Raw genomic sequence first — 24,912 nt, forward strand, 5'->3', positions numbered from 1 at the left:
TTCAGCAGCAGGATTAATTAAAGGTAAAGACAAGGAACAGTCTCTTATTGCTACCTGACAATTCTTGAGAGTCATACTGCAGTGACCAGAGTTTTTCTTTAAATATAGCTAACTCTGAGGCCTGGGAAACTACAGTGCTAGAATTCACCTCAGCTGAGAAAGGCTAGACAATTTAAATGTTCCAAAATAAGAAAATGCAAAATTGGACAATTCATGTTTTCAACATACCTCAAGCAGCTGTTTTTATGGAGTAATAGAAATGCCATACACCATTTATTATTCCACATTATTACATAACCGTGTCCAATTTTTTAAGTCTCCCATCTTCACTTGGTATTAATTGCATAGATTTTAACTCAGGTAGATTTAATGTTCTATTGCATTTCTATTCCTACTTCAGTTGCACAAATGTTAGGCAAGGCTATTAATATTGTTCCTTTTGCTATCGTGTTTGCTACATGCTGTTTTAAACATACGTATTTTTCTTAGTCTGTGATTGGGGCAGAGCATGTCATGAAACCACAGCAGGGGGGCTAGGTGACTTAGTTCCTGCCATAATTTTTATCCTGAGTGTGTGCCCCCATAACATTTTGAAAAACACACAAATTGGCTTTCAGCTAATGCTTTGGCTAAGAAAAGGAAATAATGTGGGGGTGTGTGTGCCTGCAGTCTGAACAGAAACAGCAATAGAGGCTAAGAGCTAAAGCCCCACTGACCCACCTCCATGTGTTTTCAGCATTTCATGTGCCTCCTGCATGCTATTTAACAAGAAGGAAGGAAGAGAAAACAAGGACCAAGGGCTTGCATTTATGGCAAAGTCTTGTTTGGTCTTAAGGGCAGCAATTGCTCAGCTTTTTCTGGTGTTTTGGTTACCACTCCAGAGTTATTGAAGGCAGCTCAAATGGTGAATAAATGGTGATTAAATGGCACAGGGTGTGTGTGTGTGGGGGGGGGAGATATTCAGCCCCACAGCCTTTAGGACAGGCATTCGTGAAACCTGATTATATTTGGTCTGAAACACAATGACTGAGGGTGAGGTATTACCACCCTGTGTAAATGCTGTATTTGCAGTTTCTTCAGAACTTTCAAACTAACAAAGCACAGAATCTCGCTGCACAAAATATCAAGTCCTCTTTAACTCAATGTTAAATGTTATGTTTACAATAACAGAGATCAAATCCAAGTAACATCCTTGAAACTTACCAAATCAGAAGGAGGTAGTGGTGCTCATAGTTGCTGGTAGCGATCCTCATTAACAGATATTTCACCTTGGTGCGTTTCTGTTTACTTCATAACTGCAGGGTTGGGTGAAGTACAAAGAGATTGCTGTAGTAACAAGGGAAAGTATACAAGAGTTCTGAGTTGAGTCATGTTGAACTATAACTGACTGGGGTTGGGCTCACCTTTACTTTAAATATTGCTGGGAAACTTAACAGGAAGCATTTCAGTGCAAAATGAGTTGGCAGGCAGGTGTTTGTTCTGCAACTTTAGGATGAAATGTTACTCCTCCAATGATTAGAAGGAGGGATCCTTTCACTCTACTTCTGATTACATCTCTACCTTTTCTTTAGAAATGTATGAAAAGAAAGAGAAATCCAAGACTCACAATACTTGCATCTTAGGGACATACAAAATTAGATCTGCATAGAAACAGTGCTAAAAACCAAAGGATTCAGTGCTAATGAGGAAAGGAATACCAAAGAAATTGCAATGGTTATGTTAGCAAATGACCAAAAGGGATCCATGGCTTGCAAGTCTCCACTGAAAAAGTTACAACTAGCTGATGAATTTGCTTCCTGTTTCTACCTATGCAGTATTTACAAAAATCTGCACAACCTGTTTGGCCAGATATTGTAGGGCAGGAAAAGAAAGGAGCATCCGCATCAACTGTAGCCCTATCGTACCACTTTCAACTTAGAATAAAGTGTTGGCCGTATCTGTCCAGCTGAAGGTCATGTATGCATTTGCCAAAGTACACTCTAATTCCTGAACTATACCACAATGTAATTAAAGAGTGAAACAAGATGATTTTGACCATGAAAAAATAACAGGGCTGCCATGCATATTATTGTACTGGTGAGTATAACAATAGTGGTAAAAGTGTTATAACAAACTGAAATTAGGTTACCAGAGACTCTTGAACTACAAGAACTTTCCAAATGATGTTCAGCTTTGTCACTGCCTTTGAAATCTGCTTGGGAAAACCACACTAGAAAAATGTTGAGGAGGAGGTGGACATGAACTCTTGAGTAAAAATCTTGTTTGTAACAAGTTTCCTTGTGTAAAGGTTGAATATTTTCCTTGAAATAAAAATGAGCTCAGTCTTTTGAATTAAGGAAATCCCCCCATGCCAAAAGATAGGAAGCCAGTTTCATTTCTATTTCTGTCCCATGAATATTTTCCAGTATCTGTCCTTCAGAAACCAGTAGCATATTCAACCAGCTTCTGGGAACAATCCTTACCTTAACTAACTCGTATAACTGGAATGTAAACATGTTCAAATTGCTAACCAATTGGGCCTGTGAATGCTGTATGGCAAGGCATATATTAAGTGAATCATTAACTTGTACTCTATGCTGCTGCTGGTATATGAATTTTTTCCATCCAAAAGCTCACATTAAAAAATGGCCTGGTGTCAATGCTCTGAGATGCTAATTTCAGTCATGCAAGCTCATTTGCCACATGATGAAATATTACATCTCCAAAATGTCTGAAAAATCGACCATTTTTGTCTGAATGAGCTGCTCATCCAAGGGAACAGGTGCCCCAGTGTAATGGATGTTTGATTATTGGCTTTAGTTCAGGTTTTAAAGTATTAGTTTCTCTGGAATGGATCCAGACATCCTTGATATTATCCACATGGTAATGTGTGCATAGTGAGGCCTCACTGGGCATGCTCAGGAGACCTTTGCTCCTATGGGGCATGATGACATCAGCAGCTATATCAGAACCAGAATTGACCAAAGGTCAATAACTCACTGTTCTGGCTCAGAAACAATCTCACAAGTTCAAAATCTCACATGTTCTGCTTAGGAAGGAATTTAGCAACGTTTCTAATTTCTTAGACACACACAATCAGCCTTTGCCTCTTTGCTGCTCCCCCATGCATTCTGTAATTTAGCTAATTAGTAATTATAAAGTTACTAGATAAGCACTGTGTACTTTCATAGTAACCTATGATAAATATCCAGGATCCTTGCTTTAGAAGCCAAAATGATTGTGTGTCAAGAACAATAATGAAGAAACATAATGTGAGCATTGAGTTTATAAATGAAGGCATAAACCGATGGCACTTCTTTTGCTTAGAGAAAACCAAGGGAACAAAACTCATCATATCCTGGTTTGGCAATGTAAAGTTCACAGCTTGTCCTAGAAGCACAGAATGATTTCCATTGATTATGAGAGATCAGAGCTGAACAGCAACATGTCCATGAGTTGTTCAGGAGTGGGAAGGAGGGGGGAATCATGGATACATGATATATCAGGAGTGGGAAGGAGGGGGGAATCATGGATGAATTGAAATTCATCAATTCAGAAGGAATTTCAGCCAGTGCAGCTTTTCTTCATGCTAAACATCTGCCAAAATGTCCACTCCTACACAACTCGTAAAAGCACAGAAGGCCTGTTTTTGGTCACCTTAGTCCTAAGAAATGCTGGGTAGAGATTCTGTTCCCTGTCAACCTGCTAGGTCTACAGCCTTAGAACACATTTCTCGTGATAACTGCACATTTGCGCAACATCCTCATCTTCCTGCTTTTAAATAGTCATCTGTTGTATTTTTTGTGATAATACCTAACATGGAGGCACATCCAGTGCCCTGATATTGGATTCCTGGGATTACCCATCTGACAGCAACACAGCAGGGATGACTGGCTTCCATTTCATGAAAGTGTAAATCACTGATGTCAGCATGCTGGCTGTTTTGGTTAAGAGAAAGGTTAGACATGAATGATTCACACTGAAACCGGCTGTTACTGGAAGTAGCTCTCAGAGCTCAGTGGCACATGGGCAAGTCGCATAGCTAACTGGGTAACTAGCCATCCCTACTAGATAGGTCAGCTGGATTACCACATTGGGGAAGACTCTGGACAAAAATGAGATTGTGAAAAGATCTGGAAACAGGTGATAGCGCATCTTCACAAAACGTTTGGCATATGTCCAATCTGATGCAGTGACCCACAGGGCTTAGGAGAGGGGGTTAAAGAGGTAATTTGGACACGGGCCCAGGGTCAAAAAGGGGTCCAGGAGCCAAAGGAGGGGGCTCAGAAATTTCCTGGGATCTTATATTTTCCTATCTACTCAGATTTGTTGCCCACATGAGATGCTTGGGACACCACCAGGAGCGTGCAACTGCAGCTACTAGCAAGGGCCAAGGAATGCATACATGATACTCCTTAATACAGTATCAAATCTGGAAGGAAACCAAACTTCTACAGTAGCTCTTGGCTTGTGGATCGGCTTACCATAAAGGAGTGTATAGGACAGTGATTTACAACCTTTTTCATCTCATGGCACACTGACAAGGCGCTATATTTGTCAAGGCACGACATCAGTTTTTTGACAAATGACAAGGCACACTGCACTGCCAGTGAGGGGGCTCACCTCCCCCAATGGCCCTACTGATAATGACTATCCCCCAAACTTCCACAGCACACCTGCAGCCTGTTCACGGCACACCAATATGCTGTTGTACACTGGTTAAAAATGGCTGGTATGGATCAGGGACACAGCTACAAGACTACAGTTGGTGCAGAAGCAAGTTTTGGTATGCACAGGATACTTTCCATTCTAGTGTGAGCCTAAATATGATGATGCTAATTTTCTGCATGATTTTCTATATTTAAAAGATTTTAAAGAGATTGAGGAGTGTATTTGGTTTTCCACATTACTGTATCTAGCTGCAGATGCCACGTGGGTGGGTAGACCTGGGCTCCAAAGACTTTCCAGCTGTCTCCACCCTCCCCTGCTCTATTTCACCCCTCCCCCTTTGCGAAGGGGCTCAAAAGAAACTTTGTACCCCCTGATAAAATTCCTCTCAGAGGCCCCGCTGGCACTTCCAAGGGGAATCGTGTTATGTGTTGATGTCACTATCTCAAAAAGGATATAGTGGAAATGGAAAAGATGCAGAGGAGAGTGATCAAAATGATTACTGGGTGAGGGCACCTCCCTTACAAGAAAAAGCTATAGCATTTGAGGCTCTTCTGTCTAGAAAAAAAGGTGCCTGAGGGGGGGGCATGATTTAAAAATACAAAATTATGTAGAGGTTGGATAAATTGGATAGGGGGATGTGCTTTTCCCTTTCACACAACATTGGAATCAGGGGTCATCCACTAAAATTGAATGTTGGGAGAGTTAGAAAAGACAAAAGAAAAGAATTTCTTTACCTAACTTGTAACTATTATTATTTTATTATTAACAGTATTTATATACCGCTTTTCAACAAAAAGTTCACAAAGCGGTTTACAGAGAAAAATCAAATAACTAAATGGCTCCCTGTCCCAAAAGGGCTCACAATCTAAAAGATGCAAATGAATACCAGCAGACAGCCACTAGAACAGACAGTGCTAGTCTGTGGAACTCCATGTCACAGGATGTGGTGATGGCATCTGGCCTGGATGCCTTTAAAAGGAGATTGGACAAATTTCTGGAGGAAATGTTTATCACAGGTTACAGTATGTACAACTTCCTGATTTTAGAAGTAGGCTACCTCAGAACGCCAGATGCAAGGGAGGGCACCAGGATGCAAGTCTCTTGTTGTCTTGTGTGCTCTTTGGGGCATCTGGAGGGCCACTGTGAGATACAGGCAGCTGAACTAGATTGACTTTTGGCCTGATCCAGCAGCTCTTCTTATGTTAACTCTTGCCTCATTTGTGTATGGGTATGATTTATTCCCACAGAGCCTATAGTATAAATTTTCTTCTATCTGCAGTGTAGAACCTGATTGGGTATTTTAAAAGCCTTAGAACTTCAATCATTACTTCACAAAAAGTCATTTCTAGCTATCACTGTTGTGAAATAAAAAAATATAGACTTTGTCTATAAAGGGCTTCTGATATTCAGGTATGGGCATCAAATCGTATTCCTGTAGTCATACAACTTGTTTCCTAGTTGGCATCATACTAGGGATCAAAACAAATACACATCCATAAATAAATCCATGTATGTTCCATGTGTGCCCTGTCTCATCTAAATGTCTGTACCCTGTGTGTGTGTTTGCGGATAGATAGGCCACCAATATGTAATGTGGTAACTCTAAAAGCAAATGTGCATGGTAAGTATGTTTATCCATGAAGGAGTGTGCATGGGATTCTTTCATAGGCAAGCACTTTACTGCCATGTTTCTTTTAGCCTGGTTACACATACCATTCATTATGTGAAAACTAGCCAGGCTTTGATGGCTAAGAATTCTAAAGGGACCCTCCAGTCAGTTCAAGAAATGCTCTGAGGAATTTGTCTTATTGTCATGCTGAGAAAGAGCCACTGTTGGCCATAACTTTCATCTTTCATTCTCTCACACTACAATATTTTTCTATAACAATTGTGCAACAGTAAATGTAACTGAGGGATCAATGCTAGCCCACTTTCTAGCACTGACATAAGAGCAACGCAGCTCCGAGGTAAAGGAACAAACATTCCCTTACTTTGTGGAGGCCTCCATGAGTGCCCCCCAACGGCAGGATGCAGCACACATCCCATTGGCACAGATATGCCAGTGCTGGAAAGTGGGTTAGGATTTGGGCCTGAGTAACATAACCAGAGATAAAGGACCATTTGCAAGCCATGATTTCTTCTCTCTCAGTATAACATCAAGGCAAACACCTCCTAGCTTTCTTTGAGTGATTGGATAGCAGCTTCTGAATTATGAACTGACAAATGGTCCGTTCAGATAACACTGTTCATCTCAACACAGTCTCCTGCAAATTCAGATGCACGCACTCCTGGCCTACACAAATCCTGGCACCTCCCCTTGCTTCCTGGTCAGTTCTTTAGGTAGCCCAATCCAAAGCATATTTATTTGGAAATAAGTCCCACTGTGTTTAACTGGGCTCAGTGTCAGAGCATCTGTATAGGAATAAAGCTTTAATTACAGATGGGGATAGCTTGAGCCAGCATCACACCCAGATTTAGAGCATAACCTCAGGACAAACAGTTTATTGCTTTCTTTTGGGTGACCAGAGGACTTCTTCTACATTCTCCAGTTGAAGCTTTCCATTTTGCAAATGTATCATACAGCTGGAATCTAAAACTTGTCACCATGTCCCAGTGGCTGCCCACTGGTGATGTACTCACCTCTGCTCCCTCCACTCTTCAATGATCTGGCTCAGCTCCTTCTCACCACATTTCCACTTCCTCTCCATCTCCCTCTTCCTCTTCTAATCCAGGGTATGGAAGGAGTAAGTAGTAGTGGTGGAGAAAAGTAGGTGAACAGAGAAGAGTGCTCCCCCCAATCTGTCTGAGGCAACTACTTTAGCTGGCCCTCATGGATGGGCCAGCCCTGCCACTTCACACACCTCCACTTCAGTCATTGCTTGGTGACTGATAGAATAACTGGCAAGGTTTGGAGTTGATGGTAGTTTCCCTCTACTTCCAGAGAAATGCCAGCAACAATCTGTAGAAACTATTAAAGCCTGAGTTACTCTCCCATTAGGCTGTAGCGGGTAGGAGGGTGTTCATTGACGCTGCAATCCAGTGCCCATAATTCCAGTTACTTTTCCATATGAGAGCTGACTGAAACTTTTACTTTCTCAGAGATGTCCATCTCTGCCCACACTATACTGAACACCACTTGATTGTTTTCCAGCAGGAAGAAAAGAGTAAACATACACTGCTTTTCTCCCCCTGGTACAGAGGTAGCTAATGCAATGTGCTAAAAACAATACAAATAAACTGAATATAACCACTAATACAGTGCCAATCAGTGACTGAACCATATCACGACAACAGTGATGCAGGGGGACATTGGTAGTGCTGCTAGGATGAGAGCAATTTTTGCACCTTGCCCCAGCAACCACATCCAGGGCTCTTTTACATAGGCCCAAATTCTAACCAACTTTTCAGCACTGGCTTTTCAGCCAACTTTTCAGCCAACTTTTCAGTATGTGGCATCCTGCCATTGGTTGGCACTCACGGAGGCCTCCTCAAAGTATGGGAATGGTTATTCCCTTACCTCGGAAATGCATTGCCCTTATGTTGGAGCTGGAACATGGGTTAGGATGATACCCTTAGGCTGCAATCCTAACCACACTTTCCTGAGAGTAAGCCCCATTGAACAAAATAAGACTTACTTCTGAGTAGACCTGGTTAGGATTGTGCCCTTGGTTGTACAAGGGTTTGAAGAAAGGTTGAGAAATGGCTCCCTCTATAGAATCACTCTCCGAGCTACTCACTGCGTTACAGTCTTTATCGTGTTTGCTTTCACAACAATTCTTGCATGCATGTAGTACTCTTAGAAACTATTTTATAGATAGGGAACTTAAGCTGAGCAATGAATGAATATCCTGAGAATATACTGTTCAGGCTGCTGAGCAGTGACCTGAATGCAAGATTTTCTAGCTGCTTGATCACACTACCTTCCCAATTTATTACATCTTGCTTTTCTTCCATGTTGGTGTTATACATGGGGTTTCCAAACAGTTCCCCAGCTAGACACTGACCAGACCTAGACCCACTTAATTTCTGCTAACACCCCCTGCCCAATAAAAACCACCCACCCACATCATGTTGCGCCTAATCAGGTGGTACATTGCTTAACAGTTTTTCAGGCTTTATCATCTCATTGTCCTGTCCTGATTTCTGATAATACAACTGCTTCAAAAACTGGCCCTTCTCCTCCCTCATACACTATTCAAAAATATCCAGCGGGAGTTGTCCAAACTAGAGTGCGTGTGTCCTACAGATTGATCTTGCTTTTATGTCATTACAATTCTTTCCTGATGAAAAGCAATGCCAGTAAAGATTTTCTTAAATCCACATATATGTATCTTCATTTCATGAAGAGTGAAGAATTAATGTTAAAAGTAATTAACTTTGTGGTCCAGCTGCTAGGCGGAGATATTATAGTCCCACTTATTTTAATCACATTTCCTTTGCGCTCAAATATGAATCTTCAGTAGATCGTATAGCGATTAGAAGCAGCAATTAATGCAATTGTATAAACAGGAAGATCAGCCAGGAATTAACTAGGAGAGTATAAAATACGCTCAGAGCTTGCGTTAGGGTTATTTCCTCTGCAGTTCCCAAATGCAAAATCAGGTTCCTGTGTGAAAAACTGGCTGCAGGGTGGTTGGACAGGCCTTCCAGATTGGACATTTCTACAGACTTGATAGGTGCGTAATTGGCCTGTATTGCAGGTGTTGGCTGAGGATGAATGTGACCTATGTTCATGGACAGTCCTATGCAATCTGTGCCCAAAGCATCAACTTTTTGGATCAGTGTTAAGAATTTTCCTAGGGAGAAATTTGTTGAGAGTGGTCAAGGTTTCCACCAAAGGCTCATTGCATTTGCCTGCATTCTATTCATTGCTCAGAACTTGATTTTCCATTCTAGTGGATCTGCAAGTGATTGCTTTTTTCCAGCCATGGCTAATACTAGACCATGAATACCTGATCCTGAACTGTTTGTTTGATCCTTTTTGCAATGTAACTAGTGTTGCTTTTGTTGGGAGGCAGTGCCCAGTTTGGCTATTAGCTCTAGAGACAGCCATGTCTTGTTTGTGTCCTTTTGTTCTGCCTAAAGAAAGGGAGGGTCAGTTTTCCCAACTGAAAGCCTGCTGTTGTTCAATGGGCAGAATGTTATAGTGAAGTAAGAACAGCCACATAGTTAAGGTGTGGATACTTTATTGAGTGGGTGTGTGAGCATACATCTGAATAATTTGAATGTGGGGGATCACACTTGCTCTTTTATTATTGCTGATCCTTAAATACTCAGGGAGTATGGGGACCAAAACAAGAGAAAGCAATGCCTGACAAAAGAGGACTGGTTCCAATATAGAAGTTCTCTACCACAGTAAGAAAGATCAATTGAGCATGAAAGCATCCCACAACTCTGACATTCCCCAGGGCATTAATTTACATTCCAGATGTCCATATATATTTAAAAACATTTTGTTTCTGCCTTTCTTTGCTAAAAAGAGGTTCCCAAAGTGGCTAATAATTCAAACCTAATAATTCAATAGTAATTATTCAATGAAAGCATATTACAGCCTTTAACTGGTATATTATTGCCTTTGCATGAATTTACAGTTGCAATTAACATGCGGTTTGAGCACATATACTGGGGCCCAAGTGACTTTAAACTTTAGGGAATATCAGTTGCTGCTCCCATCCCAGTTCAGATCTAGACTGTAGCACTGGTAGGAAGCTTATCCTGCCCCACCTCCTCTTTCTCTTTGTCCCATGAAAATCACTCCTGCATGCTTTTAGCCTCAGCAGGGGAGACTTACCAGAAACCATATTATGAAGGATTGTGACCCAGGATACTATTCCTGTTAGTAACCTACCTGCTTCTGCCTCTGACTTCACAATGTCTAATTCAGCTTTGCTTTTGTCTCCAGCATGAATCCTGCCCTTTTAATGTCTCTCTCCATAGTCTTTGTCCTGACTTTGGGGCAGAGCATGTCGCTCTGTGTTCCAGTTGAATACATCATCCACGTGGAGAGGAAAGAATGTGCCTACTGTCTGGCTGTCAACACCACTATCTGCGAAGGCTTCTGCATGACTCGGGTACATTCTTACAAGATGTGAATGAGTCCCTTCTTGCAACATTTGACTAGCCATTGGAAGAGAATAGCTGCTTTAAAAAAAATGGAATGAACAGCAGTCAGAATATTACAAAAGTGGCATCAAGGGAGGATCATTTGAAATCACTTTAAGCCATTTGTGCCCAACGTTGCATATATGCAACAGGGATCAAATGTGCACACCTGTGGGCTAGGCAGAAATGAGTTTTAAGTATGTGTGCTGATCGTAAGGTTGGTAGCTACTGTTCTTGTTTTATTAGGCACTTAAATAACTAGACACAGACAAGTGTAACTGTAAGATACTGTCCTTGTCTGCAGACTTTCAAACCAAAGTAGACTAGGGCAGTGCTTCCCAAACGTTTTAGCACTGGGATCCACTTTTTAAAACAACAATCTATCACAATCCACATAGCTTTACTAGACAAAAAGAGATCTAGCAATAACAATAATAATATTAACAATAATAATAATTGGTTATTGGGGTCCTGTGCACCCAAGAATGCTAGAGACCTTACATATAGTATGCATGTAGGCATTTATTAGACCAGGGGTGTCAAACATAAGGCCCAGGAGCCGGATGTGGCCAGCAGAAGCTTTTTATATGGCCCTCATGCTTTCAGCTGCTGAATAGTGCTGAGGTGTTACTGCTGAAAGGCAGCTCACACGAAAATTGGGCTCTCCCATATCTTGAAATATGATCAAGATTCATATATTTTCTCTTTTGTTATTTGCAGCTAATGAGTTCCTAAAAGTGTTTTTGGTTATGACCTGTTTAATGACATCACTTCTTACCTAATGACATCATTCCGGCCCTCAGCAGGAATCATGAGTGCTATGTGGCCCTCCATATGAAATGAGTTTGACACCCCTGTGCTAGACTTTTCCCAGACATGGAGTTCAAAGACTGTTTCCCTAAACCTTTATACAGTCATTCCAGGATACCCAGAAGTCTGAACTGGAGAGCAAGATGTGCAGTTAGGGACTTCCAGGCCAGACAAAAGGCTGAAACTGGGTTCACCTGTGATCTATAGCATGCCAAATACTAGAGAAAATTGGAAAATGTTACATTTTTAATTTGGGGGTAGGAAGATTATCTCAAGCCACAGGTTAGCATTCCAGCCATAAGAGCAGTCTATCCGGATTGCCCACTGTTGCCATTTTCTTCTACAAACTCAGCAAGGCTGTTTGCAACTGGCTCGCGACCACTGGTGGGTCCCAACCTGCAGTTTGGGAAACACTGAACTAGGGGATCATAGGGGGAAATGAAATGAAAATTAAGGTTGAGGTACAAGAAGAAATTAGCCAAGAAGTATAAGAGAACAGCTTTGAAGAGCAATGTGAATACTGGAGGAAGGGAATCCTATTTGTAGGATTCAGAAACAGAAAGTGCATGTGAAGAAGGACCATGGAGAGGCAGGAGGTAGAAGCAGTGAAGGGAACAGGAAGGATTGGAGCAAGACAGGACAGCAAAGGCACAAATGAACTGGGTGGTTTTAAACAAAAGCTGTAATTGAGATGGAATAACCACTGGCATTCCTTTACAGGACAGCAACAGTAAGAAGCTACTGCTCCGGAGTGCCCTGTCCCAGGAAGTCTGTACGTACAAGGACATGGTGTACAGGACTGTGTTGATCCCTGGCTGCCAGCACCATACTGTCTCATACTATACCTACCCTGTGGCTGTGAGCTGCAAGTGTGGGAAATGCAACACTGACTATAGTGACTGTGTGCAGGAGGCCAGCAGCAATGGTTACTGCACTATGTTCCAGAAACTATATAATCCATGAGATCCGGGCTGCCTGACACACACACAATCCTACCAACACATGCAAAGCATTGATTGCAAAAGAATAAATAGAAGGGTGGCATATTCAACATTTGTTCTGTCAAATGATTCGGGGAAAGAAACATGAAACAATAATGTGCTGCTTTTGTTTTCCATTTTACATGAAACTCAGAGACAAACTGAAGTTACAGTGAAAGGGAAGATCTCAACTCCAGCAGGCATGCCTACAAGTACGTGCTTTTTAGAGCGTGGTTGTGTAGACAAACACATGTATTGCAGAATGAAACCTCTCAGGGAATCTGCATTCCTTCACTGGGTGCACTGCTCTTTTTTTCCGGAGAGAAGAGGTTGCCCTCTTCGTTTTGCCTTGTTAGTCTGAGGAGGTAATTTGCAAAGGCTAGAACCGCAGTGATTTGTTCAAATGAGCTCCTTCAAGCTGAATTTTGTGGCTGAGTTTTATGTGATCTTACTCATGAGATCTCTAGACAAAAATTATGTAAAAGATACTATTTTGTTATCTCAAAGTTGTTGAATTTCTTCTTTTGTTCTAAGCATTATAGGTCCTGATTTTACTCCATCTCACAGACAGAGCAAGGAGTGTTTATTCCTAACAGGGCTTTGCTGGCTCAATATTGTTGCCCTTGGGCTAATAAAGGTGGGTGAAATTGGTGCTGTAATCTGCTCACACTAGCTGTGCTCCACACAAACCTTGGGAACAATATGCTTAGAAAGAAATTGGGAGTTATTATATGAGAGAACATGAAACCCCCAAATGATAACAAGCAAGCTATCTCTGGTCAGTGGAGCTCTGGCCTCTGCTAACTACAATGAGAAAAAGTAGTGTAGATGCTAGTGAAGTCTTTCTGGGGAAGTTTCAATGAACAAATCAAATTGGCACTGCTCAGACGAAGTACTTGTCAGATCACATAGAAGAGAGAGAAATAAAAAATTAGATAGAAACTGATTCAGCCCAATCCCATGTTCAGACCAAGCCCATAATTACAAGCATAGATAGCATAAGAAAAGAAGAGGCCCACTGGATCAGGCCATAGGCCTATCTAGGCCAGCTTCCTGTATCTCACATTGGCCCACCAGATGCCTCAGGGAACACATAACAAGAGGCTCACATCCCGATGCCATCCCTTGCATCTGGCATTCTGAGGTAATCTACTTCTAAATTCAGGAGGCTGCACATACATATCATGGTTTGTAAACTGCGATGAACTTTTCCTCCAGAAATTTGTCCAATTCGCTTTTAAAGGCATCTAGGCCAGATGCCATCACCAAATCCTGTGGCAAGGAGTTCGACAGACTAACTACACGCTAAGAAATATTATCTTTTGTCTGTCCTAACTCTCCCAACATTCGATTTTAGTGGATGTCCCCGGTTCTGGATTTATGTGAGAGGGAAAAGAGCATCTCTCTATCCACTCTGTTCATCTTCTGCCAAATATTGTATGTCTCAATCATGCCCCCCTCAAGGCACAGTAAAGAACATACACACAGCGCTGACACTATGTTGATTTGGACCTTTTTATTATGCTAGGTAAATGCATTTTGCTTGCTTTGCACATGAGCAATTTATTATATATCTAAAGACCAGTTTATAATCCCTTAGAAAAGAACACTTAACTCCCCCCCCCCACTTCTTGATGATAGTCTCTAAGACAAGCCCAATGATATAGAAGTGTTTCTTCCCAAACTCCTACAAGGGAGTTGGGAGCACTACAAGTTGTTGCAGGGGAGATGGGAAGGCAGCAATGAGATCCCCAGCATCATGCTGCTGCAGAGGATGACAGCCCTGCTGAGTGCTACACACACACACAGTATCTCCATTGCAGTGTTGGCTGCAGGTTGGTTAACAAAACCCCTCCTATCCCCTGCAGAAGCATGATCCTGGGCATCATGTTGCTGCCTTCCCTCCTTCCAGCCCCTTAAAGGGCAGGGACCAGTGCTTCCCTGGCTGGTGGGTCACAACCCGCCGGTTTGGGAACTACTGATATAGACATTCTTAGATATATTGTTAATTATAAACAATAAAATATTTGGTTACTTTGCTGGTGCATTTGCATAGTCTAAATTCAAATTGTTGCTTTGGCATTTAGCAGTCACCACAGGGTCCAGATCTTCATTCTAGGTAACTATGGCTGCAATCCTAACCACACTTTCCTGAGAGTAAGCCCCATTGAACAAAATAGGACTTACTTCTGAGTAGACCTGGTCAGGATTGTGCCCTGAGTAGGTTATAAACACATATGAATAATAACTCATACATTTTGTTCCCCTATCCGTTTTTGCTGTATGAGAAAACAGCAGAGAGAATTTTACTTCACTGAAGCTGGAAATATCATACCAGGGGTAAATGAACATTAGCTACAAAAGCACAATGGCCCAGTTTGGTTCTCAAATTCTTCAAGAAGATTTGGCCCCACAAGTCTGTTCCACTAACAAACAAAACATTTTCTGATACATTCTCCCATAGCCAGGCTCAATAAATGGAGCCATGGTCATTCCATTCTCATCATGGTCATTCCATTCTCTAGTCTCTCAAGTCCCAGAGACTTGCCTTCTTCTTTGCACATGCAGATGTCTGTCCTGCTGTCTTGGTGTCACATTGATGACTTTTGAAGTCATAAGCAAAATACACAAATATCATGTATTAGAGAACTGAACAGCCACGGTAGCCACCAAATCTTGGAAACATTTACAATAAACCTAGTGCCCTTGGCTTTGAGTTCATGTTCCCTAACAGAAGGAACAACTGTATGTCAATCTGCCATTGTCTGCTGGTACTTCTTCTGGATTTCCTTTCAGGAAGTTCAAGGAAAGAGAAGGGAAGCCTAGGGGGAAAGTCTTCCATCCTGCCATAGCTCGATAAGGAACTCTCCAGCACCAATAAAGTAAATGCCTTGTGCTATACCAAAGAGAGGTGCAATGACCAGTGCTCTGCAGCTAGCCCCCTTGAAGAAGGCTGACGGACCCTCTTTCATCCAAAGCTTCCTAAAAACAAAAAAAGCACAACGCACTTGGTTACATGACTTTGCATTACATTCTTCAAGAATTATTTCATCTGTTTGCATCTCAAATATTACCCATAGGCCATAGCTCTGCCATCTGCCACAGTTTTGAACATTTGACTCCCTTCTGCACCTGCAATTTCTTACCCTCTCCACATAACTCTTATACACAGGAGAAAAGAACACAACCCCAAATTAGCATGATACATGTAAACTTAGTGCCAATACAAAAATGATGGTCCCCATGTGGAGGTGCTGAAAATTGGCTTGAAAGTTCTTTTCCACTGACTTAACTGTAGGGTAGTCTTTGTGGCAGGGCCACAAAATCCTGGCAGCTGCTCTCAAGCAGACTGTCCATAATAGGGATTAATCATGTGGCAAGTGGTTTTCAAATACTAAAGTTGTGTGGTTAGGAAAGATCAGTTGCATGCAATCTGAGCAGAGTAAGCACTCACAACTGCATAGGTAACTTAGGTAAACTAAGGGCAATTGCTTTGACATGGTTGAAAAACCAGGAGGCCTGGCAGAATGTGTGACTGTTTTTCATACCTTCTCAAGTGGCTAAACTCCTCCAAACAAACAACACCTTACATATACTCCTGCCAAACAGTCAAGTTGTTCACAGTGCTTTATAGGTTTTTCATTTCTTACCTTGCACAATCAATAATTCCATTATAGCTCTCTTCATTTCTTCCCCTGCCCATTGTTTGAAGACGTGTCTTTATTACTGCAAAAAAAATATTAATTGGTCAGCTAGAGGAATATTACAAGTAAGGTTGAGAGCACATGTCAATACTTCCTTCTGATCCAAACTCACTGAAAACAGCATAACCCTGGAAATAACACTCTTCCCTGAACAGAAGACCTTAAACCATCTCAAACTGTAGCTTTCAAAGACCTACAAAAACAACCTTCTTCCAGTATTTCTCTGTGACTCTGGATTACATGAAGTAGAACACAAAAGCGGGAAAGAAGGTGATGTAAACATTATCTTACCATCACAAGGATTGACAGACACGGCTGCCACCAAGGCAGCTGTGCAACCAGCAAGAAAAGAGTGGAAGAAGGGAGCCTTTTCCTCCAGAGAATCTTGTCTTGCTTTGTTCAGGTGGGCAAACAGTGGGAAGTAGATGATGGAGAATGGAACATCCCTAGAAGAGAAGAGTCATTCAGTTCACATAAAGTCATATGGAAAAGAGACAAGGAGATGAGAGAGGCAAAGAGGGTGCACCAGCTAACCTTAGCAAGGTAGCTCCAAGACCCTTGTAGAGACCCTTAATGCCCTGGGTCTGCAGAAGCTCAGCTGCTATCTGAGTGGCAGATATCCTCCTTGAAAAGGGAGCAGGTCCCACATTGTATCCTCTGGTCAGAATGGGATTGACAGCAATGACCTTGCATCCAGGAGATGGACAGGGAACCCTGCTCACAAGCTTCTGAGATGCTGCAGTACATGGAGAAAATATGTGAGTGGCTCATTATTCTGATTTGGCTCTCTCCCTTCCCTCAACACAGACAAGTCTTGGAAGCTATTTAAATCTGACTATTTGAAAATCCTGAACTGAATCCTGAACAGAAGATGGCCTAACTACTTTGTCATCACACTTTTAATTGATACAAAGTTTGCGCTCATGGGATTCCCAACTGCTATATCAAAGTCTGGACTGTGAGTTGGCTTCTGATCTCCTGCTTCTTTCTCCAATATTGTTCCTTGTCTCTGGGGTGCAAAACACTCATGTCTGACACCATTTCTAACCAAACAAAGCAGCAAGATTCTCCATGTTTCACCACGATATCTTGCCTTCTTTAGTTTGATAGCCCAATGCAACCTAAATCCCCATGCAGCAACGCAGCGGCATTAGTGTGGACTGTGGCAGCCAGCACCAGCAGTAACATGATTTGCCAGCACTGCCTTTAGTGTGCTTTGGGCCATTAGAAGCATTTCCCAGTTGTGGAACTGCTTTGATTTTCAGGAATCTTGGTGCCAAGTTGATATTATTCACAGTTCATTCATTCACAAATAATATGTGCCTGCAAGATATAGCTTTGCTAGTTTCCTGCCTGGCCCCAAAAGATCAAATCCTTATGGATGTTAGTATAGGATAAGATTGTAATTCATCACCTATCCCAAGGAAAAAAAGATTCAATGGCAAATAAAATTAAGTAATGCTGACACCCAGGCAAACTTAACTCTGTAATCTATAGTCTACCAAGATTGGGTATGAGTTTCACAGAGAAGCTTCACAAGATATGAACATTTAAAAACATGTTCTCTGAGATGAGGCTGACATATGAAGAAATACAGCAAATGCTCTTACCAAGTCTACCTGCATCCTGCAGCTGAATCTTCAGCATTTCCATTGGGGTGGTGATGATTACCTGACAGGTTCCAGCACCACAACCTGCAAGCATCTCCTTAGATAATGACAGAGTCAACCTAAAAGAAAAACAAAAAATTAATGGTTATGGCAGAGTAAACGCAATACTGAACAAAATCCATTCAGAATACCATTTTTATTATATACAAGCTAGTCACAAAGGACAGACAGAATCTAAGCTGGGTCTCCATAAGCAGTTGAAGACCGCTTATGCGGTCTTCTAAGCCCACCACTCCATAAGCAGTTGAAGACCCACTTAGTGGGTCTTCTAAGCCCACCACTCTCTTCTCTTATCTCCTCCACACTTCTTCTTCTGCTCCATTTCTCTCTTCTTCTCTGTAAGCCGCTCTGAATTTTTTGTTGAAAAGTGGTATATAAATAATAATAAATCAGGAAGCGGAAAGAAAAAAGCCAAGGAGCTAGACACTGATGCACCACTGGGTTGAGGTGACACCATTGGTTTGGGGTGGCATCTAACATCCCACCATGGTGCAGGAGGGTTGGTTCTGATTGCAGTAATGCAGGGTTATTTCTTTAAAAACCTAGTTACTTCATAATACTATCTCAAGGTTTCCTCAGCTTCTCATTGCTAAAATTTAGTATGTGTGTAAAGACAGGTACAACTGTGCAAATTCAGCATTATGCTATTAGTGTTGAATGATCATTATTATACCCATATTAAAACCTAAAATAGACCTTTCCAGAAAGGGAATGACTTGTATATGAAAAATATTATGTATCTGCCAGCAAGAGACTCAGGGAAATGAATTAAATGATATTAAATTAAGCCAAGACTGTTGGAAAAGACACAATCCAAGGGACAACAAATTCTTGCAGTTAACCTCACAACTACATATCAGTATTATAAGAACTGAAATTATCACAGTCTCATGATTTTATCTGTCCACATGGTACTGCATTTGTACTGCAGCGTCCTGGCAGACTTGTTGAAATCTTGAAGTTTCACAGAAATGTGATAACAGAATACACTACACATTTATATTACAACATATTGATTTTTGCAGTTAGGAAAAAGGACTGATGTACTGGAGTAGTGATCAATGCAAAGAGGAAGTAGTACAAAGAGGAGCAAAGTACTAAGCTTTACAAAAGCCACAGGGCGGAACCACATGATGACTGTCTAAACAATATTATTCAATACACAATAAATGTTGCTATCTCTTTCCTATTGTTTGCTTGCCTTCTCTAGGATATTAGTAATATTGAACAGAACATGGCTTCATTCTTTCCTAAAGCTTTTCAGGTTTGCATTATTGGCTGCTTCTACAGAATCAAGCCTTCAGATTCAAAAGGTGGACGTAGCCTGTAATTTATGCAACCTATAAATGAGGCAGTTCTAGCATCTCATGTAACATACCCATCCTTGGCAAGCAGATGCCTAAAATAGTCATTAGCAGCCAGTTTGATAGCCTTCTCAGGTGTTACAAGTGTCAGATTCACTGCTGCACCTAAAAATAAACACATTTGTGCTTAATAGCACTCAAGAGGTATTCCTTGTCTTAAAATCTAATCCAAATAATTCAAAGTTAGTGGCAGGCCACAACACAAGAAGTATCAGATTTAAATATATAAAAGCACAGTTCTGGTTAGCATGGGCACCCCATTAAAAATTAACCTTTCTGCTTCCTAAAATATGTTCTATTTACAATATTACACAATTTACGGTGACAGAATTCACGTCAGTACAAGACAGCTATCAGGAAGTCAAGAACTTCAAGACAGTTATCATGGAGCAAGCAGCTACAGGACTGCAGTCTTCCACACACTTATGTAGAGATGTACTACTGATTTCATCCACAGCCACATGGCAACTGCCTATGAGTAATGAGATCCCATGTGGCTCAGAACTTGTGTGGATGATCACACCAATCTTTTCCACAGAATCAGCACTCTCAGTGGTAAACTGAAAAGGGATGACAGCCTAGAGCCTAGCAGCTTGTGGTCTGAGACATTCTACTCTTTTGTAATGTCTCAATGCTGTGTTGCGCATCTCAATGTCAGCAGATTTTCTACATGCTTTTTGGAGCTCAGCCCACTGAATGTTGCATCATGTTACTGGTCTCACTTCTGGGGGGAGGCAGGTGTTCAGAGGTCCCTTGAGTACCACCAAACACCACCTCCAGTACCACTAGTGGTACCTGTACCACTGGTTGAGAAAAACCAGGTTGAATAACCCTGTATAGGATTACAGCCCAAGAACATTTATATACCACTTTTTAACATGAGTGTTCACAAAGCAGTTTACAAATTCTAGCTAGCTAAATAAATAAATTGTTCCCTGACCCAAAAGGGCTCACAGTATAACAAAGAGCCACTGGAGTTCATTGAAATCTGTAATCCTGGCTTTTTCCAGCATGATAAAATTCCACTAGAACTGTGACCACCTTTGATCATTCCAATGAAAATGAATATATTCAAGAAGTTGTATTATTATAGCCAATTATACAAAACATGGCAATAACTCACCTCTGTACATTCCAAAATAGCCTTCTGAACGTAGCGTTTTAATTAGACAATCCAACCTAATCAGGGCAGAATAAGTGCATGGTCAGAATTCCTCTATCATCAAGACATGGAATTTCTGGATGTAATATTTTGAACAATTCCAGTAATAATTGTAATATTATCTACCTCTCCCCCCCTATGCATTTACACTTAGACCTAATACAAAAATCTCAGTGAGCAATAAGGAATGCAGTATATGTTATTGTTTAAATCTTGGCCAGCATCTTGGGAAAAAGTTGCACAAGAACAAATTCAAAACTAATGACGTGCCAGCTTCATTACTGCCAAGATTTTCAATGGCAAAGGATGGTTGTATCTGACATTAGAACCTGATAGCAATGAACAGAATGATATCCATGTCAAGAGAGCATATCAAGCCTTTGAAGTACATCTTTATTTAAATGTTTAAATGGTTTTTTTTAAATTACAAGCAAAAGATCAGAGAAGGGAATACTTTATTGTTATAGCCACTGAAATGTAGCATACTGCTGAAGCCATTACAAATGTTGTCCTGGGACAACAAAAAGAAAACTTATTTTTCAACAACTTTGTTACATATTTGCTTTACTTCATACATCTGTACATAATGTACAATTTATCAGTGAGATAATATCTACTACTTTCTATACCTGTTCGTTAGTTGAAGATAAAGTATTGATTTTGCTTGTTTTTTGTTTGTTTTATACACTGTTTTTAAAAGTCATATTATTTTAATCTGTGAGGCTCCATTGTGAAACAAATGACAGGGCAGAAATAACAAACTAATCCATCACTGATGGTATATCTGTATTTAGGTGCATCTGTCTATAGGTACTGATCAATGGTGAAGAAGCTGCTATTCTAAATATGCTTTTAGGAAAGATCATTTTAGTCAAATAAACAGAGTCTGAGAACTTCCACAACTATGAGAACTCTTAGCTTGAATTAAATCATGAGTTACAAATTTAAAGAAGAAGCAAAATGTGAAGATGAAATTAAAAAAACAACAACCCAGTGTGCCTTGGATGCATAAAAGTTCTCTAAAGGAGTTTTAGAAGAACAGTATCTTTACTGGTTTGACTTTCCTTTTTCAAAGATCACTTACATATTTTTGTAGACTTGCTGCCCGCTCCTTTGATTCTGTAGCCTGGTTTTAACCAGGTCTATAGGAAATATACAAGTAACTCCAATTATCCCAGCAGCTCCTCCATTGATGAGCTTAGCAGGCAAACTGAATGAGAAGAAAATATAAAAAAAAAATGGCATGCTAAGAGGATGAGGATTTCCTGAAGTTCCTCTGGGTTATGTTGAAGCAATGTATAAACCCAATGCATCATTTCAATTTCTTTGGCCACTGGCTCTTCACAGCTTTCTGCATTAGTACTGCCAAGCTTTTAGTGTCACTTCCAGTGTAATGATGCTAGCATGTGCCCCATGTTAAAATTATTTGAAAACATGAATTGCCAAATGGATATGCCATAAGAGCATCCACTTGCTTGCTGTTTTGGTGGTACATACCCACATTAAGAGACTTGTACCATTTGGTGGCATCATATGCCAGTCATTTATTTTTTCATTTATACACTATCTTTTGCCTGAAGGTGACTAACAATAAATTTAACATAAAATCATGATTTTTAATAAATCCACAAAAAATCACAGGTAATAATAATAGAGAATAAGCAACCAGCAGACAGTAAATTAAATATTATATATTATTATATTATATATTAAATATTAAATTAATATTATTATTTACAGTAATTATATATTCACAGAAGCCCTCTTCCAAACAAATACTGAAAGTCTCATGGAATGTAGGAAGTTCTGAAAACATATACAAGGTGAGGGGAAGGGTTAACCCCACATTAGGAACTTCTGCAGCCAGGAGCCACTACAGAGAAGGCCCCAACTTATGTGGACACAAATCACACCTCACCCAATGATGACATGTAATAGAGTCCTCATCTGAAAGATCTCAACAGGTGGACAGGATCACATGGTAGCAGGTAGCCCTTAAAACTCATAGTTCTCTATCTGAATTAGGTCTTCTGCTCCATTCCTTCAATCCATACAAGATCATTGGCTATAAACTTTCTTACTATTCTCCTACCTATGGGCACTATATTTAAAAAGGAGCAACCACTCCTTACTTGTTTAGTCCACATGTGATTATTCCTCAGGTACACTTATACTTCTAGTTTTTATGAGATCTAAAGGGCCATAACAAATACATAACAATGGAGTTTAAATAAACTCCTTTTTGCAATGAAATTTGAAATATTTTCAAGGGCAGATAGAGAATAAAATCCTCACTCTCAGCCTGAAATGTCACTTCTACCTCCCCCCACTTTGCACTTCCTATGCTTGGAACAGCCAACCCAGGGAATTTTCTTGAGTATTTTACATGCCTTCTTAAATTCATTTTTTCCTACAAAACCAGTTTTGGAGCATCAGAGTCACCAGAGTTATCTGCCACTGGTTAACCTCACCAGCTGCCAACTTCACTATTACATTACTATTTGCTTCCTTCATTTTTCAATCACTTTTGCACTTTATATAGGACCTGGAACACTATTAGTCTAAATATTAAATTGAAAAACAATATTAACGCACTTGATTTTGTAGCACTTGTTCTACTCATCATTTAGATCTTTCACTGTATTTCTTAAACCTTAGTCAGGACACGTACCTAATCTGTTTCTCAGCCATCTTCTTTGGAATCACACCGGGAAAAATGTTCCACAGTCTTTTTGGTCAACAATTAATACAAGCTGCCAGTGGTAAGAAGTTGGTTCCTCGATGAGACAATTCTGTCTAATCTCTGCGGAGTGAATTGAAGCTTTAAAACCCATCAGTTGTTCTATATATAATCCAGAGCTTCTCATTGGCTATTTGGGTCTGTAGGCATTTCAAACGGCATCTCAAATTCAGTATGACAAATCAGAATACTTCTCACTCTTGTTGCACCAACTGTCATCACCTGTGTTGTCATTAATTTCTAGATGACTAACCTATACTTTTAAGATGCAACTGAAGTCGATTATTTTTGATGTAGGAATGACTGTGCAACTGTGAAATTGTAGGGAAGATGACACCTCCTTGGTGGTGAGGACAGAGAAGTAATCACACATGATACAATTTCAAACCATAATTTTCAATCAACACAATAAAAAAAACACAACCTGGGCTGCAACACTTAAACACATGTTTTAGGGAATAAGGGCCAAATCCTATCCAACTTTCCAGCACTGATGTAGCCATACCTATGGGGTGTGCACTGCATTCTACAGTAGAAGGGCAATCATGAAGGCCTCTTCAAGGTAAGAGAACATTTGTTCCTCTACCTCAAGGCTGCACTGCTGGAAAGTTGGATAGGATTAGGCCCCCCAGTCCCATTGAATTAAAGTGGGAGTTCTTAGTAAATATGCTTAGGATTACACCAAATGATTTAGAGGGAGGTTTCCCACCTTCAATCTCAAAAATGAGCACATGGGCAGTAATGTTAGGGCTGAGACCGATGTATATTCAAAACTTCTTGATGCATACTGTAGTCCATGAAAGTTTACGCTGAAAAAAATGTTTGTTTTTAAGGGGCCAGAACATTCTTTGTGATATAAAAGGGGCTAAAAGTGTGGTGAACTCTCACTCAGTGCAGTGTTTAACATAAGTGTGATTGTAGCACAGTAGTGGATTGAAAGCTGCTATGCTACTTGGCTGACTGCTCTGTCACTATCATTTGCCTCTTAGAGAATGAAGCACACTATAGGCTGGAGGAGGTTGCCGCTGTAGGGAACTTTCTTTTCTAGCAGCAGATAAGACATCAGCTGTGAAGAGCAGGCAAATGTTGGCTCTGTGCATGATCCTTCATGCACAGCAAACTTACTCGGCTGCAGCTGCCACAACTTCCTCTGGTCTCAGGGCAGCAGCTATAAGGTGTTTCATTTCCCAAGAGAAGGCAGCAGTGTTGGTGGGCTTGCAGCAGAAGTAATGAAGTAGTCAGACAAGTGGCTGTAGTGTACGGCTTTTTGCTCTTACAGTCAAATGGGCTTTTTAAAATGGACTTAGAGGTGTCAAGTCTCATTTAATCTCTCGTGGCCCTTTATTTGTCGGATAACCTGTCAAGAAGTTATCACACTCTAACCACATTGTATTCTTCTCATTTTTAATCTTAGGTTTAATCAGCATATCCTTTTTAGATGCATACAAAATCATAAATATTGTATATACCAGCGGTTTTCCAACTTTTTAGCACTGGGACCCACTTTTTAGAATGACAATCTGGTGGGACTCACTGGAAGTGATGTCATTAACCTGGAAGTAATGTTATGGCCAGAAGTGACATTATTAAGCAGGAAAAATCTTAACACCTCCCCATAGGATAAAATCAGATCAATTTATTAATACATTAAAAGTTTACAAAAAGTTTAAAAATTTTATTTAAAATAAAGAAGAACTAACCCACCCAAGCAGTTGCAAATTTGTTTTTAA

The 24,912-nt window shown here is 40.6% G+C and overlaps 3 protein-coding genes across 7 annotated transcripts in view; 1 reads left to right on the plus strand and 2 right to left on the minus strand.

Moving 5' to 3' along the window:
- LOC136647646 (uncharacterized) overlaps nucleotides 1-10,618 on the minus strand; it is a 35,022-nt gene extending 24,404 nt beyond the window's left edge. For 4 of the 5 annotated variants that reach the window (XM_066623303.1, XM_066623304.1, XM_066623306.1 and 1 more), the window contains exons 1-2: nucleotides 10,499-10,618; nucleotides 1,204-1,326 (exon numbers count right to left, since the gene is read on the minus strand). The gene's annotated coding sequence lies outside the window, so the exon portion shown is untranslated. The remainder of the gene's footprint in view (nucleotides 1-1,203; nucleotides 1,327-10,498) is intronic. The other variant, XM_066623305.1, reaches the window with a different exon arrangement.
- Nucleotides 10,554-12,525, plus strand: TSHB (thyroid stimulating hormone subunit beta). The gene is made up of 2 exons (XM_066623307.1): nucleotides 10,554-10,721; nucleotides 12,283-12,525. Exons 1-2 carry the CDS (start codon nucleotides 10,554-10,556, stop codon nucleotides 12,523-12,525), a joined length of 411 nt encoding a protein of 136 aa, XP_066479404.1.
- Nucleotides 12,526-14,807: 2,282 nt separating this feature from the next.
- On the minus strand, nucleotides 14,808-23,204 carry LOC136648897 (mitochondrial glutamate carrier 1-like). The gene is made up of 9 exons (XM_066625208.1): nucleotides 23,114-23,204; nucleotides 21,527-21,652; nucleotides 20,404-20,459; nucleotides 19,295-19,385; nucleotides 17,857-17,975; nucleotides 16,781-16,982; nucleotides 16,538-16,692; nucleotides 16,193-16,268; nucleotides 14,808-15,524 (listed from the first exon to the last, which is right to left on the minus strand). The coding sequence occupies exons 1-9, from the start codon at nucleotides 23,131-23,133 to the stop codon at nucleotides 15,365-15,367; spliced, it is 1,005 nt and encodes a 334-aa protein (XP_066481305.1). The 5' UTR covers nucleotides 23,134-23,204; the 3' UTR covers nucleotides 14,808-15,364.
- Between the last annotated feature and the right edge of the window lie 1,708 nt (nucleotides 23,205-24,912).

Source organism: Tiliqua scincoides, chromosome 4 (genome assembly GCF_035046505.1).
Source record: "Tiliqua scincoides isolate rTilSci1 chromosome 4, rTilSci1.hap2, whole genome shotgun sequence".
NCBI lineage: Eukaryota > Metazoa > Chordata > Lepidosauria > Squamata > Scincidae > Tiliqua > Tiliqua scincoides.